Raw genomic sequence first — 19,910 nt, forward strand, 5'->3', positions numbered from 1 at the left:
TCAAAGAATGCCTCAAGACTCAAAGATTATTTTTGTCAAGGTATTTCTCCACTAACCTTCAAAAATACCTCTATTATACCATGGATCATTTAGCTGCAATTATATTTTATGTTTATCTCTGTATTCTAGGTTATGAGGCTTTGGAAAATGGGACTGGATTTCTTAATCATCTTTGTGTCCTGAGCACCTGTATGTTATATGAATAGTTACCTCAAAGGTGGATTCAGAACAGTGTGGAGGATAGAAGGATAGATATGTGGTAAGTATAATAAAATGTTAACTGTAGAATCTAAGTGGTAGATAAATAGTTGTTCACTACCAAATTCTTTTGAATGTTCTGTATGTATGAAATTCTTCACATGCTGGGGGAAAGGATGAATTATTTGCTCAGAGACTAATTTAAATACCAATCTTTTCCATCCAGTGTTCAATATATACATATTTTTTTTACTACATGAAATGTTTCACCATATAATAATGAAAATTTTACAAACTAAATACCTAGTACAGTACAATAACCAACAGCGTAAGCACCAGGCCAATTTACCGTAATATTAATTATCTCATTAGAGATTTCCTAATAAAGGCCATGTTGTTAGAGCACATGCAATAACTTCTAGTTCTGCATCATTTTTCCCTCTAAAAGAAACACTTTGTACACAATTATGAGTAATATGAAGATGCACTACTTCAATCATTTTTACAGTTCATCTTAATCTCCAACAATAAAATCTAACAAAATTATTAAAATAAAAATTACCAATATTTTCATTGGTTTCTCCATTAATCATCCCATTATACTCTCTTCTTCCTGGACGAGTCACTCTAAATAGCAATGAGTAAGACTTCACCATATGGCTGTTACTAGGTTCAAATTCATTACTGGAAACTGCAAGGGATGGGAAGTTTCCAGGTTTTGTTTGATTGAGGTCAGGATTCAAAGGCACCTGCTTTTTACCTGTAGGAACTTGCCTTATCGGACAACTTACATCCTGCAAAGGCAAAGATTATTATATTTATTTATGTATATGCAATAAGAATGAACTAAAACCTCTAATCACAGCTATAGGAAGTACAGTTTAGGGCATGATTTCCAAATGGCATGCTAAGATTCTAAACAAAGGTCTGAAAATTGTGATGAAGCACAAAGAAAATATCAATCAACTATCTTTCAAATATTAACACAATTGAGGACTTCCTCAATATAATGAAAATAATGATATAGTGTATCTTATACTTAGCTGATGGTCATCTTAAAGTGTTAAGTTAGAAATATAGAACTAAAACCATGCCTCAAGTATTGCAACTCATGTAAACTACTCTTTTCCCTTAAATATTCTAGTTTTAACAAAGTAACTAATAGGATCATTAGAAATGAAAAAAGATGATTACGATAACCCTGACAACAACCTTAAGAAATAATAAATCCATTTATTGAAATATATTGTCTATAAGAAGTAATATTAATCATCTTATGAGTAATGTGCTATCGTTATATAACCAGGGCTATGCTGAAAGAGCAAAGCCGAAAAACTGCAAGATGCAGACGACCTCATAACAAGAAAATACAGCACCTATTTTAGGCAGCTTCTGTTTTAAAACAAACAGAATACATGCTTATAGTCTTAAAATTCTGTTCTACAAGAGTGTAAAATGGGAAAAATGCAAGTCTCCGTCACCCCAGTTCTTATACTCTAGAGAGGACTAATATTAGCAAGTGGCTGTGCATATCCTTTGACGAAAATATTTATGCCTTTTCTTAACACAAGAAGGATCATACTATAGTTATAGTCATTTCTTTTTTGCCTAAATAATATATCTTGAAGAATTTTCACATTACTACTTACTGTGTGTGGGGTTTGGAGGACTAGAGAGTATTATTAATTAACCTTTATAGAGTTTTTAACATAGTTACACTGGTATCTCCCATCACTCTGGTCTACTCCATATCTCTAGCACAGTTTTTACCACATCATCTTACTATGATTTTGGAAGAGCATCAGCAATAGGAACCTCTATACAGACCATTCTTACTCTTTTTTTTTGGCCTTGCCCCACAGCTCGTGGGCTTTTAGCTCCTCAACCAGGGATAGAACCCATGCTCCCAGTGGTGAAAGTGTCCTAAATTTTTGGAACGCCACGGAAGTCCCTCCTATTCTTAAAACACCGAAGGACTTCCAAGGCTACTAAAAGTAAACCTACTGGCTTTGGTGGGTTGCCCAGGAAATTTAACCAATATAACACTTGTTTCTATGGTAAAATGATTTCATCTTGCAAATAAAAATTTGAACCAATATATTAACAAGTTAATGACTGATAACGCTAGCAGCTGAATTTCTTTGCCTGAGAGTACTGGTACAAGATAATTCTTTAGGGAAGAACACTCTCTTAGCCCTTATTTAAAATACCAGTGTGTTTAAATAGCTAAGGTGAAAAAAAAATTAAGAGATTAGAGTAGCAGGAAGCAACTGAATTTATGTCCTAAGACGCTAAAAAATAAGCTTCTTCCCCCACATTGTCATACTTCTATAACAAAGTTTTATGCAGATACCTACAGTCAGATTAGAAAAACCTGAAGACATGGGAGGTTGGCAAAAGAGGTTATCAATTTTACAATTCAGCCATCAACATATTTTAAAGCTTTTAAGGTTTAAAAGTGCTTTCCTGCTGGCTCAGTGGTAAAGAATCCATCTGCCAATGCAGGAAACTTGAGTTAGATCCCAGGGTCGGGAAGAGCCCTGGAGAAGGAAATGGCAACCCACTCCAGTATTCTTGCATGGGAGATCCCATGAATAGAAGAGCCTGGCAAGCTACAGTCCATGGGGTCACAAAAGAGTCGGACATGGTTTAGCAACTAAACAACAACCACATAGTTTAAAAACACATATATTTGCATAAACATATTTAACGGAAAAAATTATTCCATTTAGTCCACCAGTATCATTTTATACATCACCTTTCTTTTTTTGTGGCAAACTTTCACAAGCAGGACTTCCAGGGTGACAGAATTTTGTTCATTTTCTGAATTTTGTGTTGGTTTATCTAAACAGAAAAACAATACTTCAAAATCTATTTTAAAAAATAGTACTCATTTTCCTAAGACGTCTGAGAATTTCAAACAAAGACTTTCTATAATGAAGTCTTCTCCGAAGTTTACTCATTTCTTTTCCCTAAGTCAGTCCCAAATTTAACAAATACAGTTAAGGCTTCTTAGAAAGCATACATGAAATAGTTCAGGAGAGGTAAGACACAAAATAAACATTTTTTTCTTTCTCCCAAAATCTATTAGAATAATTTACTAGTTTAAGATATATTTAAATTGAATTGGTTACTATCTTTCACTTCATTTTGAATGCTCAGATGTCTAAACTAAAAGGCTCTCTGATGTGACCAAAGCTTGTAACCAAAAGGATTAAAAGAAAAAAGGTTTTCAAAAAATATTAAACATAACTTATTTATAATATAAACATATTATCATTTTATAAGCGAGCGAGCTATTTTTGACCTTTCCCCCAGAATCTTTTTTTTCATATTCTTTCCCCATTTATTACAATTTTTTTTCTTTTTTTAATTATTTTATTTTAATTGGAGGCTAATTACTTTACAATATTGTAGTGGTTTTTGCCATACATTGACATGAATCAGCCATGGGTGTACATGTGTTTCCCATTCTGAATCCCCCTCCCTCCCCCAGAATTTCTTTAAAGCATAAATGGGATAGCAAAAATCAAGATATTAGTTACTACCTAGGAGAATCTCTTGGTTTACAGAGTTTAGGAATCTTAATTTTTTTTTTTTAATAGCCCTCACAGAAAAATTTTATTGGAAAGCAGGGAAAACTACCAAGATATGAATGAAGACAAAAAATAAAAAAAAGTTCAGACATAAAGTATATGACCTTGGTTTAAGTGGAAATGGAACCCTTTAGTGGTTTGTAGTTAGTGACCTATATTTTCAGTTTGTGGCACTGATGCTGCTACAGCTAAGTCGCTTTAGTCGTGTCTGACTCTGTGCGACCCTATGGACAGCAGCCCACCAGGCTCCTCTGTCCACAGGATTCTCTAGGCAAGAATACTGGAGTGGGTTGCCATTTCCTTCTCCAAGGAATCTTAATTTTAAAGTGATAATATATAGTCTTTTTATCAATGAACTTAAAAAAAAAGGCTTCTGCCAATTAAGGTTCCAGAATACTTCCCTACAATTTATCTTTAATCCCAAAGGCACTAATAGTCCAAAACCTTAAATATTTTATCATTCATTTATCATTAAGTTTCAATAATATACAGAGTTACTATGTTATATATATGTATACACACATATATGTTATAGATGAGTAATACACATATATATGTTATAGATGAATCCATATACAAAGAAATAATCTTTGTTCTGAAATTTTAGGCAACACTTTTTCTGCTTAGAAATATTCTTCTTACTCAGGGTATATACATAAAACACATTTGAATCAGCCTCTTGAAAGCTGTATCCAGGATAAAGATAATTTAACATAGCCAAAATATCCAAATGTCCAAAATGCAATAACAAAAATATTCTCTGAACAATACTCACCATGAAAATAGTACCCTAATAATCTGTATATTCATTCTAAGCAGTTATAAGTAGTAACTGCTAAACAAGTCTTCATTCAAAAATAAAAGAAAAAATAATATTTTAGGGATCTGGATGTTATTTTTCTACCCTGGTTTCTTAAAAATATTATTTCTTAAAAAAAACTACAAATATACCTTGAATAGACAAGAGAGGGAATATATATGCTTCTTTCCAACTTCCACTAATTTCAAAGTTATAATGGGAAATTACTTTCTGGAAATAGAAATATTGACAGTTTACTTTCTCATTTACTCCAGTAATATCAAGAAAAAAATAAAACTTTAAGTGAATCTGAGCAACTCTTGAACTGTTCTGTCATGTAGACAGGAAAAAAATTATCATACCATGTGGCAGTTTATGTCAACTAATTAATTCAAGTAAATTACTGTTACTTATATAATATTAGTAAATAGCATTCTATTAATATCCACCAATAATTTCAGTGATGAGTAATTTATGTTTATAGAAGTACCTGAGAACAAAGGGCTAACAAACCTATAAAATTCATATTATGAGCTTCTACAGTATTAGAATTCATGTACTTTTTAAGTACCACAGGAGATCAAATATAATGAGTGATTAGAAATAAGAACTCTACAAGATGATTATAAATGGTTTAGGAGAAAAAACATGAAAATGCCACTCAGGATACTTCTATTAAAAAAACAGACCAGGTCTAAGGCAAAACTAGAAGTTAACATTAGCTGCTAATATGACCAGACTAATAGGATATGACCAGACTTCAAATTTCTTACATTAAAAACTTGACTAGTTATCGAACTGTTCTAATATAACCATTCTATTTATTATTACACTGTTTCTTACTAAACAATATCAAGGATGAACAACTTGACCTGTTTCTTATAAAGATTTTATTACATTGCATGATTATATTAAAGGATACACCCTTAAATTTAAGATGGACAAGCCCAGAGGCATTTTATCCATTTTGAAACCAATTGAAACTTTCCCCAGTATGCTTTCACCTTTTTTTAATGAAGTAACATTCAAGACTATGTAATTTTCCTTTTACAATATCTAACATATTGATATATCCCATTGGTTAGCAGTGCTCGTTTCAGTTGTTACAGCTTTGTACTGGGATGGCCACAAAGTTTGTTTGGGTTTTTTCATAAAATGTCATTAAGAAAAAAATTCAAAATGTTTATGCCTATTCCAGGTTCTGAGGCAATTAATTAAAATTCTCACCATCTTTATAATTTAAAGTTTGAAAAATGTTGTAAATAAAAAATAACAAAATCTAAAAAATTTCATTTTACTAAGTCTTTCCCATATTTTCTACTGGTGATCTTTGGAAAGATGAGGGCTCTGAGTTGGTAAGATAATGTTATACAGTTTTTTTTAACTGCAATGCTTGGAGCCCTAAAAGGTATGATTGAATTTTTAGAGGTGGAATTTCATCTATTTAGATAAGCTAATGTTTACCTTCAAGAATGAACCCACAAAATATTGATTATTTTAACAATTTAAAAATCCACTCATAACTTAAATGGACAGCAAGAAAGCTATAAGGAAACCAGGTGCTGAGCACAATCTTATGTATGTACAAGGTTGACCTACAATTTTTTAAAGCTTTTAAGACAGTTTTTTATTTATTTTTATAATAGTATAGTTGATTTACACTGTTGTGCCAACCTCTGATGTATAAGAAAGTGACTCAGTTATACACATTCTTTATTTAAAGTAGTTTCTTAAAACTTGTTTCTCAGACAACCTATTTCTGAATTACCTTCATGCCTTATTAAAATACAGACTCCTTAACTCCACCAAAACCCTACTAGATCTGAGGCCTTAGAGGGTCCAGGTATATGTATTTCAAACAAACTGTCAAAATGTTTCCACACAGACTAAGACTTAAGAACTACTACTTTTAAAGTTTAATGAGTTATAAGTTACATCCTCCATATTCCACTATTGACCACAAAAACCGTAACTGAAATTGCTGGGGAAATCCACTAAAGAGAAATTAAATGATGAGAATCAACATCTTTTCCATTAAATATAATTTTACAAATTTACAGTTTAGTGGGGTTTTTTTGCATTCACAAAGGTGTGCTACTGTAGACTGCCAGTAAGTTTACTTTTAAATACATACCATTTTTGTGGAAGAAACCAGTAAATGTAAGCTGCAGATGAGCTGACAAGCTAAACAGAACAAACAAAAAATTTTACTACTTTAATATGCTATAACAAAAATAACTTAGACTTTAAATATAACACTGAAATCAAAGCTACTTCAGCTAATTTATAAATATTTGGCTGTCTAATTCTTAACTCTATTCAAGCCTAATGACTCCATGCTTTCCGTGTTAAGTATGACATCCAAAACTGTGTCTATACACACTGAAATATAGACACCACACAAATAGAAAAAACACCAAAGAAGCAACACAGAAAGAGACCATCAAATAAAAGGCAAGATGATTTATAGTGCTTTAATGTTCAACCTGTAAAACGGGGACAGATTTCCCTTCCCATCCCTCTAAACAATAGCTGAATCCATGCTACTCAATACTCAAGTGTTTTGTGTGTTGTCAAGCTACAGAATTTCAACCTCCTTAACAAATGATGCAGAACCATCACTTTCTACTCTAATGAGGGATGAAATACACAATCACAAATATGCTATCAATTTGTTACTTACTATTCAACATGTCATTTTCACTTTTAGTTTAATAAGCAATGAAAAGGAAGCATACACTACAATGATCCTTTTGTTTCAAAAACTATTTACTACAATGGAAAAACTATTAAGTTGGGATAAATAAAAACATCAACAGGCTTTTGTAGTAGCTTTAAACTGGCAAAGAGCAATCTATCTTTAAATCGGGAGCCATTCATAACTTTCCAGAACAGTTTCTGTCATGTGATACAGACACTAGATTATACAGGGCTATAGACAACAGATGTTGGGAAAAGGGAAGCAGTACTGAACCCTTACTCAAGAAATTTACTAGTGTAAAGAATCAAAGTAAAACAGTAAAAGCACAATATGGTTCAAAAAAGGGTATCTTTCTTTTTTTTTAATGATGGTGACAATTTATGCATTCATATAACCAGAGGGGAACAGTTATATAGACTTTGAGGCAAGAGAGCGTCGAGGAACAAGCAATCGTCAGAAATGAGGCCATATTACTAACAAGTTAGTTCTGTAACTGTGCCCAGGACTCCAAGTATTAGCGCAACAGGAGGTTAAGTGAGATATTTCAAAAGAAGATGTGAGGATGCCTCTATTTTCTAGTGAGATAATCCATGAAAGTGTATGCTAAAAAAATACAGGGTGGGAGTCCTGAAGGGCATTTCTAGAACGGTACTAAGAAAAGTAAGCTAGGATATCAACAGACTAACAAAATGACTATGAAGTGTAAGGGTTCAAGCAGAGTTAAAAAGCATAAACACAAAGGAAAAATTAGTAACTGTAACTTAATCAAGAAAAATTTTTTTCAAGTACATTAAGAGGATCAACTGTAAATGAGCTCAAAGGACTTTTTCCAAGGTGATGAAAATGTTCTATATCTTAACTGTGGTTACGGTTACACAAATGCATACATTTGTCAAAACTCAAACTATATACTTAAGGTGAGTTTATTATACTGAATATTAATTATATACCAAGTTGATTTTTTAAAAGTATATATACCATCTATAAACTCTAAAAGCCATTTCACTAAAAGATAACTAGCATTTTTCTATAAAAAACTGTTCCATAAATGAAACCTTATAACGTAGAACAGGTGAAACTCCAAAATAAAACTGAGAAACTGAGAGAAATATTCCACAGTTTCCACATGTTATAATTCGTTAGTCACAACCAGCCTATCCTATTCTTAGTTGCTTCAGTTAAACGTACATACTAAAGGCCAGGTTAATTTTTCTTAAAACATCATTTTAAATGAATCAATTCTTTCTCCAATTTTCTAATGGGTCCCCAACTGCCAAATCTTTTGTCTAAGTGCTGTCTGTGATATGGTTCCTATTTCTCTTTAGCCCTACTAAAGACTCATATAAGAAAGTAGAATAGAATGATAAAATAGAGGCAAATCCAAGTTTGAATTCTGGCTCCAGTTATTAGCTGTGACCTGGTATCTATAAAATGAAGATTGGGAGACATGGATAAAAGACTAAAGATATCCATCAAAGTACTTGCTTCCCCTTCTACATAAGACCCCATCCCCAATCATCCCAGAGCTTAATTTCCTTTATAAGCACTTGTATTTACCACTTTTCGTCACAATTTTTTCATACACGTTCTCTTTTAACATATCAGTGTCCTTTGTATCTAGTAATGTCTTACAGAAAGGCACTCAACAAATGATTTTCAAAAGGATAATGATGTCCTCCCTACAGGTGTAAGATTTTTAAGGTCAGGGATCAGGACCCATTATATTGTGGTACTTCTAAAATTATTTACATTGTTTTTATAGGAAATTTGATCCTAGGTTCCAACTATGAAACAACAAAAGTACCCTGCATTGATCTACCCCAGAAAACACTTTATATTAGTGTTATTCAAAACCTGGTCTACCCACTGAGATAACTGGAAAAACTGTTACCATGTCACAAGGCAAAATATTGAGAATTAGACTTTAACCATTTTTATAGAAATTTAGCATTGCCATGACATCCAAGTACGTGATCAATATATTTTACAAAAAGTATCCATCTACAAAAGATTGGAAATTAAAAACTAACAAAAAGGTCACCACAGGATGGTTTGAGGCACAGTTTTAAATGGTACATTACAAATTAAATGAGATGGCAGATCCATTCAGCCACCATATAACATTGTTTGAGAAAAGGAATTCCAAATTTCAATTAACCAGCTTAAAAAACAAATTTGGCAATGTGATTTGCTATGCATAATTTTCCCTAAAAGTAAGCACTTTTAGGGGAAAACACCCTCCTAAAAGTAAACACTGATATGTGCCTAGAATATAATGAAACAATGAGACCAAGTTGATCCCGTTCACTGGTGATTTAGTCCAAGGAAAGAGGACAGTTTTCTCTCCCTTTCTGATTTACCCCTTTCCCTCTCTTGTGGCTACTGTGTCTACATCTTAATTGGTTAAGCTGGATCAGAGGAAGGGAAAAAAGAAACACATAGGCCTTGTCAAACCTATCTGGTCTTAGGCAGCACAGAATCCAGCTTAGATGATCAGAATAAGATATCAGATAAGGATTTGGTTCATCTTCGTGATGTGTTTCCTATTTTTATCTTCTTAGGAAGAAAGCAATATGGGAACAGGAAACTAGAGGGGGAATGTGAAATTTTGGGATAAGATTTTAAGCACAAGTAATTGACAAGTATCTGACAATTGTAAAGCAGAATAAGGTTAAGTAAATTTAAATTCATAAGAGATGAATATTTTGAGATGAGATTCATGTAGGAAACTCAAATTTTAGGAGGAGACAGATCCCACAGAAGGACCAACATTTTTATGCAGGAAAGAAACCAAGATGAGTGCCTCAAATTTATACATTAATCTGACAGTGGCAGGTTTAAGACTTCATTTCTAGAGTCAAAGCTATATGACCTCAAAACAGGTCAAGTGTGATGATAAGCTAAGTTACATTTAATGTTATGATGTAAACATTAAGATGACGAGCATTTCTTATTAGTATATTGCTTCACACTGTAAACTGTGTATCAAGCTGTTTCTAAAAGATGTTTATTTTCCTTAAGACTTAAGTAAAAAGCCGCTGTAGTCAGAAAAAAAGTCAATAAAGATATGATTGTTTTGGGGGAAAAAAATCTGTTCTCAAATACCTAGATTTTAAGAATCATGTATGATTAGTGGTGAATGATAAGGCACCTTCAGAAGTACATAGGCACAAAGAAATTTACAGTCCAGATTCTAAAAAAGGAACAATTAAAACTTAAGTCTGAAAGGATGTTGGTATGAAAACAACTTCAAAACTTACAATCAAGACAAAATTGTTAAAAAAAAAAAAGAGAGAGAGAAAGGGAGGAAGACATCAGATCCTATTATGGTGGAAAAAGACATATACTCAACTTAAGCAGCAGCTTGAAGTTTTAAAAATGCAGCTAAACCTACAAAACAGGTGGCTAGAGTAACACCATTAATGCAATGTATCTATTTAAAATAATTTACAGCTTTCTCAGGATAAAGACCCACAATCTTAAATAGCCTACAAGGTTCTGCATTATCTGGTCATGGCCATCTGCTCTAGTCTCATCAAATGTCATCTTCTCTCTAGTCAGGTACACACTGCCCTCAAATGATGTTACCTTCCCTTTATCTAGAATCACCTACCTGCTCACCCTCTATCCTCATTTTACTCCTATATTCATGTTTCAAATCTCAGCTTCTTCCTTCAGGGAAGCTCTCACTGAACATTTCTATTCCCAAATGAGACTCTCAAACAAGAGCTGATTCTCCTGCCTCCTACAGCCGTAGTTTCCCTATGTGTCTACTTTTACTTTCCAGCACTTATATTTATTATACAATTATGCCTTTTTTCCCTAAATGCTGATGAACTCCACAAAGGCAAGGTCTTCATCTGTTTTGGTCACCATTACATCCACTAGGTCTTAGTAAAGTGTCTGGGACATGGTACATGAAGAAAATGGGAATCCCAGAAAAAAATAGATCCAAATTTTGTTACAGTACAAAAAGATGATAAGAAAAGGAAAATTACTAACTCAAAAGTTTAGGTTGTAGTAACAACAACATAAAGTGATGGAAGGCACTTTACCTTTTCCACCTGCTAAAAACATAGGCTTGGAAATATACCTAGTAGATGTTCTACTTGAGTTATCTTTGGAAGGAATTTTTCCAGCTACTAACAGGACCAGGAATGGGAAACGATTAAGTGGAAATGCTTCTAAATTGACCACAGGAAATATTTCTGGAAGCAGTTCCAATTTGGAAATCTTTTCATGCTACCTTTCAGTCAGTGGAGATGCACTTAGAAGTCAGGAGTTGTGACTACAGAATTCCCAAACTGGTAGGATTAATAGCCCAAGAGACTCCCTGGGATCTTGCTAAAACAGAATACTACAGAAAGATCAGAAATTTATACCACTGAACTGTAGTGCTTGGTCAAAACTCAAAATAAGTTCAAAATCCACAATATACTGGCAAGTCAGAAACAAGAGATGGAGAGGACAGAACATAAAGTATTGTGTCATAAATTCTTTAAAAAGAAAGACATTTTAAATATACATAACCACACCAGAAGAGCAAGAAGATTAGGAAAAAATAGAGACTAGAGATGTGACCACTATGAATTTCTAAAATTTGCTAATTGCTATCAAGTTCACAGAAGCCATTGTATAATGAAATAATCTTCATAGTTGGTGGGTACTACTACTGAGTTTTAAGGTTACAAATGCAACCCTGATTTACTGTCACAAATTGACTGATACGTTAAAGAAGTGAAAACCATGAAATATCCCATGTTTCTTTTTTTCTATCAGCTTATCCCCTAATAAATTTCTGCCATTATCTGTGACAAGTAAGATAACCGTAGAGTTAAAGTACAAAGGACAAAAAAGATCCTTCAACACCAACTTCATTCTGCACAGATAATGCCAGGAATTTGGTTGTTTTTAAGTCTCTACAACTGTGTTAAATAGATCAGGCATGTGACTGTTCTAACGTTTGGGCTGTAGTACTACAGTATCTGGGGTATCTCAACAGTCCTGGAACTTTGGGGAATGAAATGCATTGGGGTTGGGAGTGGAGACATTAAGACTGTTGAAGTACTGAAAAAACATGAGTTCCAATGGAATATATCCCAACTGTAGCTACTGAACAAACCCAGGATCCAATTAAATTGAGTAAGAGCTTTATGTTTAAGATAGTATAGAATAAAAATATAGATGGGAGATACTTTATTTGTACATGATTTAAGATTTTAAGGTCTACTAATTAATTTCATGGAACAACAAAGATTTACCTTGTTCTCCCATAAGAGAATTTGACAATAGATCTTGCAAGTAAGGTTTTATAGTGCTGACATTATATACTGCTGTCTAGGGAACTTACAATCCTATGTGATAATAAAGTTTAGTAGAACGGCAGCATTATGCCTAATTCGAGATGCAAAATACATTGAAGGAATTTAGTAACATAGGGCCTTGCGGGTAAACTTAAAATGAACCAATTTCTCAGTTAACTTTAGTGACTCTGGGAGCAACAATGAGACGTTCATAAAGATGGAGTGTGTGTGGCGTGGGGCTTGGGGGGTGGAACATTGAGTACAGTGATTCAACACCTCATGGGCCTGAAGAGCATTGCTGAGTATTAAGCAAGCATGGTCAGCTCCAACACAGATAGGTCTGTTTAAAAAGATCTTGGGGAGCTGAAATGACCAACCTCACTGGTCCCAGTTAGATCCTAGACTATTTTTAAAATTACAAGCAGGAATTCTACGCAACTCTCTGAAGTTTCTGTGAGTTGGTCAACAATACCCCTGTTACAGTACTGGCAGAGTTGTTAAACTCATTGGGTCAAAAGGAATATAATTATTTGGTGAGTACCAGTATAATAATCTATCTTCTTCACAACACACACTCTAAGAGAAGTTCTGTAATATTTATCAAAGCCAAGGTCACAATGGGATAGTAGTCACGTTTAGCAGTGATGAAGGTAGAACTTTGATGGGGGAGATGAAGAAAGGTTCAAGTTTTCTTCTGTTTAGTTTTCACTCTTCCTTCTCACACAAGCCTCAGAAGACCTGAGGGCAAACTATTAAAGTGTTTAGGAGAAAAGAAGTGAGGATGTATGGTCAGGCTCTGACTACAGCTTCACACTTTAACTACAAAAGGCCCAGAGGGTCCCAAAAGGTCTTTCCAGGGCAGGTGAACAGATAGGATTTGGAACAGAAATTTAAGTAAAGAATAGAGTGCATGCACTGAGCATATTTTCAGTCTATATAAACCAATACTGTAAGGTATTCCTTGGGCAGTAATCGATTAGGTAAAGATTTCGGATCTCAGCTTCTAGAATGAACCATCAAAGTGTATTTACAAATCAAAGTCTGCCTAGATAGGGAAATAAATTACGCTTCAGTCCTACAAGACTGCAAACATTTTAAAAATGAGATTTAAAAAAATTCAAATAATAACCAAAATGAAAAGGCAAACTTAAAAGCAATTACAAAAGTGACACCTCTTGCTCACAAAAATGAGATACTATAAATAAAGCATCACTGAGTTAACGTACATCCTATCTAAATTGGTAAAGTATGATTTAAAACTTCAAGAGAAAAAGAAAAATCCTGTGGCCGTTTTCTCAACTCCATTTTTTAAAAAATCTAGTATTTTTAGTTCTACATTCTCCCCTAAAAGTAGTCAATGAATAAACAAATACCACCCAAGTCCCTGTTTCTCTTTAGAATAATACTCAACTTTCTTTACTTTTCAAAGAGTAAGTAGATACCTACCGTCTAGGATTGGAAGCATCTGTCTAGCCTAGGGAGATATTAAGCTAACTGGGAACATTTAGGGATTAACTCTGGGAATCATATTTGAAAACACACATTAAGGTTCTGTCCAAAAGGCCAGGTTTCTGAAACTATCATGTGATAAACACATTTCAAATATAAACTACAGTTAAGAATATTTTGTCTGAAGGACGTCAGTAAGAGGAAGGATGAGAAAGGGAAAAAAAGTGCCTCTCTCAGAACTGTAGATGATTCCTTAGAAAAGATGTGATCGTGTGAAGCACTTGGCACAGCACCTCAAGTACAGCTGAGTACACCATAACATGAGCCTCCATCTTTCTTCAGATGAGGTAGCAGGATTAATACTAACTCCAAAAGTTACAGAAACTTTGATTCAAAATGCAAGAAATTGTAGCACAGAAAAATAATAATGAACAGAAATGCCTTAGAAAACAGTGAGTTTCCAGCACTGGAGATATTCAAGATAAGGCTTAAGAATGGAGTCTCTGCCAGGGAGGCAACAGGAGAAGTAATCCCTGATTTGTGTGTGAGTTTGGATCAGATGACCTCTAAAGTTCGCTCTAACTCCTTACAATATTGAGGTGATCACAATGAAAATGATCACTGTACTTTTTCTTTTTTCCTCAAGTTTGTCACTTAATGTAAACTGATAGGTTATCTTACCTATGAGATTCTTGCTCTCCTTTCATTTTCTCTACTTTTGATAACATATCATCAACTTTAAATGTTTTCCTGGAAGAAACAGATAAACAAAATAATCACTTCTCAACTGGGAAAAACAAACAGATTATACTTTATTGTCACTAGAATAGGCAAACTAGGTATGTGATTTTTATTTTTAATAAGATAAATTATGGATGGTTAGCCATAACAATGAATACTATTGAGACAGTGTGTATTATAATACAGCAAACAAGCCTTCAAGTCCCATTTCAAAGGCTAACTTTTCCATGAAACCTTGGGTAATTAATCCAAAACTAGAGGGATTTCTCCCTACCTATGGAACTTGGTTTATACTTATTTTGACATTTAGTCTCCTAAATGTGAAACTTGAATAAATATTTTATTTCTATTAGATTGTAAGTTCTAAAGGGCAGAGATTCATCTTCTTCAAGGAAAGCCACATTGTGCTAGGCATGTTGTCTTAATCTTGGAAGGTGCCAAGCATCTGTTGGACTGGGCCAAACAAATGCAAATTATGTATATTTTGAAACATTCATATTTCTATTAAGTAACCTGACAAATATGGATATTCCATAAAACATACAAAGTATAGTAAAACACCCTCAAAGATGAGCAGCAATGACTAAAGTTAAATATGTCACTGTAAAGAGATGGTTGTCACCATCATGAAAAAAACTGAAGTTTAAAGGACATATCATCAAATCATAACAAAATCATCAGCTTTTTAACTTAACAAGAGAAAAAAGTAGTTTTCCACAAAATAGAAACTTAAATTAAGAATAACCACACCCTCAGTAAGCAATTTAAGAATGAATGGATTCTAAAATAAGCCTCATCTTTGTTCTTAAGGTAATCTACCATTTACATTTTTTAGAGGCTAAAACACTAGACTCATATATGTTAATGGGAAACATATTTCTTATACTCCCTTCAAATTTAGAACTCAAAAAGATTCAAGCATTCCACATTAGTTACTTTGTAAAGCTTGAATTCAGATACTAGAAATTACTAATATGCTCATTCCTCAAAAACAGCTATTGTACCCTATAATAAAATATCAGCAGAGAAATGTTGATGTAAATGTATCATAGTAAAACACTGATAGGAAGAACAGAATTGATATAACCTATATTTCAGGTGAATAAATAGCCTCCATTAACAAAAGGTCTTTTTAAAAAAAAGCTTCTCTCTTTACCTTTAGAGTTACTGAAAACCTCAATATTAAAGTTTCATCTGATAAAGCATAGGAAGAAGTTCTTTAAGAAGGATGGCAATACATTTTCAATCTCCATAGATAAGAGAGAAGAAAGAAGAAAAATCTATGATTCTTTTAGGCTAGTTACAAAGAACTTTTCAGTATAAATACTAAAATGTACTACTGAGGAGGTTGTAAAGTTTCTGAAAACTTTTAAGAATAAAATGTTTATCTTTGTGTAATGATTAAGAAGAAACCTTGTCTGTAGGAAGAAAAGTTAAGACTGTGGGTCACAAGGTTCGTCTATTCCAACTTTATGGAGACCGTTCATAGGAGAACTGAATATTAATAATCATTTGAAATAGATCAGATCATACAAGCAACCCAGCATTCCTTAGGAAAAACAAAACAAACCATATAGGTAACTACATAAAAGCAGCCTCACCTCCCAACACCAAGTATTTCTGTTTTTTAGAAAGGTGCTGCTCCTCTAGCTCAGATTTAACAAGGGATATAGTTATCAAAAGGTCATCAAAATGGAGAATATTATTAAAATTCAAGAAATTTCAGGAAATTTTGGAGGGAGGATTCAGAAGCAGCTTGCATGAAACCTAGTAAAATGGGCTCAATAAGACACCCTTCTCTCCTCACCAGTGTTTCCACTGTGCCAGGGTGCTGACAGCCTATAAAATTTGAATACCTCTATGAAGTGCAACAAAAGTAAAAGACTTTAACAAATATACATTTAATCTTACACCTGCATGTCAAAAGGATAAGTATATTCCAACAATGAATATTATGTTGTTATAATGGTACAAAAGGAGTTCCCAAAACATGGTGAGCAAAGGGATAGTACTAAAAGCAATTTTGTAAAAGCAGTTTCAAGAACACTGTGAACAAAGACCACAATCACTGCACTAAATTCGTCACCTTCCAAATTCACTAACTACTTTGAAAAGGACAGCACTCATTTGAAGATATTAAGTTGTAGTATAAGTGTTAAAAATGAGTCAGTGTCTTATACAGGCCAAGCATGCAACAAAAGAATAAAGTGATTCCTAATGCATTCTTACATGGAAAATAGACTAAACGGAACGTGTATGTCTCTTGGCTGGCAAACTGCTTAGAAACTGTCCCCAAAGACAATTTTTTACCTATGGGGTACCAAATTAAGAAAATTCACTTCTACTACTCAACTTCTAGAATGGCTTCCACTCATTAGCGGACAAGAGAAATTAATCCCACAGACAGTCTAATAAACAATTATGATGTATTCTTTAATCCACTTATAGATTAACTCAAATTTACTTTTAAAGAACTTTATCACTTAAAATTAAAATCAGATAGCATTCTAGATGATAACTGCAGTAATTTTTTTTTTGCCACATGGCAGCATCCAGGATCTTAGTTCCCTGATCAAGGATTGAACTCGCACCCCCTGCAGTGCAATTACAAAGTCTAAGCCACTGGATCGCCAGCAAAGTCCTCTAGATGATCTCATTTCCCTATTAAAAATATTGAAAGAAAAATTTACTACTTAATCAAATCCTCCTACTTTTTATAGAGTAAATCAAGGGTCTGCAAGTTATGGACCACTGGCCAAATGCAGCCTACTGTCTGTTTTTGCACAGCCTATAAACCAGAATGCTTTTTATAGATAAACATGTTCAAGTAATTTGATAATAGAGAACTCTAAATCCCAATTATGTTAAATGCTATCCCCTCACCCCACTTTGCAAAAATAAAAGAATTCCACATTTCTCCACATTTCTCATTAGTAGGCATGTATTATAAAACACTGCAGTAGGGAATTCCTTGGTGGTCCAGTGGTTAGGGCTTACTGCTTTCACCACTGGAGCCTAGGTTTAATCCCTAGTGAGGGAACTATGATCCTGCAGGCCATGTGGCCAAAAAAAAAAAAAAAATACTGCACTCAATCATTATATTTTGAATTTCATTGATAAAAAAATTTGTTGACATATGTTTTTTCTTTTTTGTATAATACCTATATACTACCTAATATCCTCAATTCTGTTTCCTGGACCACAAAGCCTAAAATATTTACCATCTGGTCCTTTACAGAAAAAGTTTACTGAACCCTGGCATAGAGTAGACAGGTAAAGAACTGACATATTTAATTCTGCTGCCTAGTCTATCATTTTCTTTCTAGTTATTTACAAATTTGACAGTTTTCACTAGTTAAATACATGTGCAGGCGTGGGCACAATCGCATGCGCGTGCCCTCTCTCTCTGGATCCAGAGGGATTATCAAAAGACAAATGGTTTCAACATTTCAATCCTTCAAAATACATCTAGATAGATCTACAAAACTAAACTATGTCTTACCATAAAAAACATTGATACTTACTTAGTAATCAGCAGGAGTCTCCAAAGGAGTTTAGTTTCAAAGTTTATTGAAAAGCTTAATGGTTTTCCTAAGTCAAGACTATAACAATACCAAATGCTTAGTAGAGGTTCTCTCCTTTAAAGTTTTGTTCACTTGATATGCTCAGTAAATAACCATGGGCACAGAACAAGAAACTAGCATTCCATAATTATATACGGTTAAATGTTAAAAGCAAAAATAAGCTCTCTGACACCTCTAGATTTCACTTTAAGACTAAGTAATTAAGATTAAGAAGTTTTTAAAGACATTCCTCCTATTGACTTCAAAAGTATTTCCCTTTTAATAAAACAACCACCAAAAATATAAAATGAGATTTCTTTATTGTTAGAACATGAAAGAAATACTCAGACATTAACTGGTAAAGTTATGTATCAAAGATAAGTTCCCATGAGCCCTAATTTAGTAAATATTTAAGTCAACTCCTACCAAACTTGAAAAAAACTATTAGCACAGAGCAAAAACATCAGTCAGTAAAATCACTTCATTTACTTCACTACTAAATCATTTCTATCAGGAATAAACTGGCAATCAACTGGGATTTACAAAAGTGGTACTTTAAAAAGTTGCTTTGCAATCAATTCAATTACTCTTTCACTTCAGTTTTCATATTTAACCTTTCATTAGTGATCGTACTTTAAAACAAAATTTTAACATGGTTTGATCAACTTGAAATAAGATTCATAAAATGTACCTTTTGATGTTTGTTCTGGAGTTTCGATGAGACATGTAAGTAAGAGTTCTATGCAAAAATATTGGCTATAAAAAAAGTTAAAATATTCAAATTAAATAGATGAAATTCTAGGAAAAAAATAATGCTGATGAATTTTGTTGCTTACTTACCGCTATAAGATTTCGTGTTCGAAGAAATCTATAGATCTGCGTTGGTTCTAGGTAACAGAAACAAAATCCAAATGTTATCTAAATTCACTCATTACTTAAGTTGTTAAGAAAATACCAACCCAGCCCATGTTATAACCAATATAAACTAATCACCTATATGAAAATCATGTACTGAATATTTACATCAAGAAAATTAGTATGCACAACACATTAAATGACATTCAGTCTACAACACTCACAAAATGCATCTACATTTATTTTAAATTTAAGGTACTCTATAATCCTGTTTTTAAGCCTTGCATATCTAAGGCAGCTATTTTTAAACAAGTTTGTATGCAGAACTGCAGAGTAGTTATATTCATTTAACTTAGTTAATATAAACTACTAATAACCCATCTCTTTCTAAAAAGTAGCTAAAATGAGAGTTGGATTCCGTAAAAGAACTCCATATTGATACCAATAACAAAAATGAAATGTTCACTTTTTAATTGGTCTTTTCAAGTCTGTCCAGTAGTCAGCTCAAACAGAATACAACTGTTACCTAGATAGATGTCCCAATACAGATATGAACAAAATTAGTCAGTACTGAAATCTAAAACACAGATCAGCTAAAATTTTCATTAAATTTATTTCTAGCTATAGTTGAAGTTTCTATTTTGCTCAATGAAAATATTACCTCAGTATGTAAATACTATCGCAGCACATATTTTTAAAGTAATA

The 19,910-nt window shown here is 33.2% G+C and overlaps 1 protein-coding gene across 1 annotated transcript in view; it reads right to left on the reverse strand.

The window, feature by feature from the left end:
• SUZ12 (SUZ12 polycomb repressive complex 2 subunit) overlaps positions 1–19,910 on the reverse strand; it is a 37,091-nt gene that overhangs the window by 15,279 nt on the left and 1,902 nt on the right. Inside the window, exons 2-7 of the mRNA XM_052658386.1 lie at positions 19,191–19,237; positions 19,042–19,106; positions 14,728–14,796; positions 6,728–6,777; positions 2,957–3,042; positions 761–992 (exon numbers count right to left, since the gene is read on the reverse strand). Of these exons, the coding sequence (XP_052514346.1) occupies positions 761–992; positions 2,957–3,042; positions 6,728–6,777; positions 14,728–14,796; positions 19,042–19,106; positions 19,191–19,237 (549 nt within the window). The remainder of the gene's footprint in view (positions 1–760; positions 993–2,956; positions 3,043–6,727; positions 6,778–14,727; positions 14,797–19,041; positions 19,107–19,190; positions 19,238–19,910) is intronic.

Source organism: Budorcas taxicolor, chromosome 19, assembly GCF_023091745.1.
Source record: "Budorcas taxicolor isolate Tak-1 chromosome 19, Takin1.1, whole genome shotgun sequence".
NCBI classification, from domain to species: Eukaryota; Metazoa; Chordata; class Mammalia; order Artiodactyla; family Bovidae; genus Budorcas; species Budorcas taxicolor.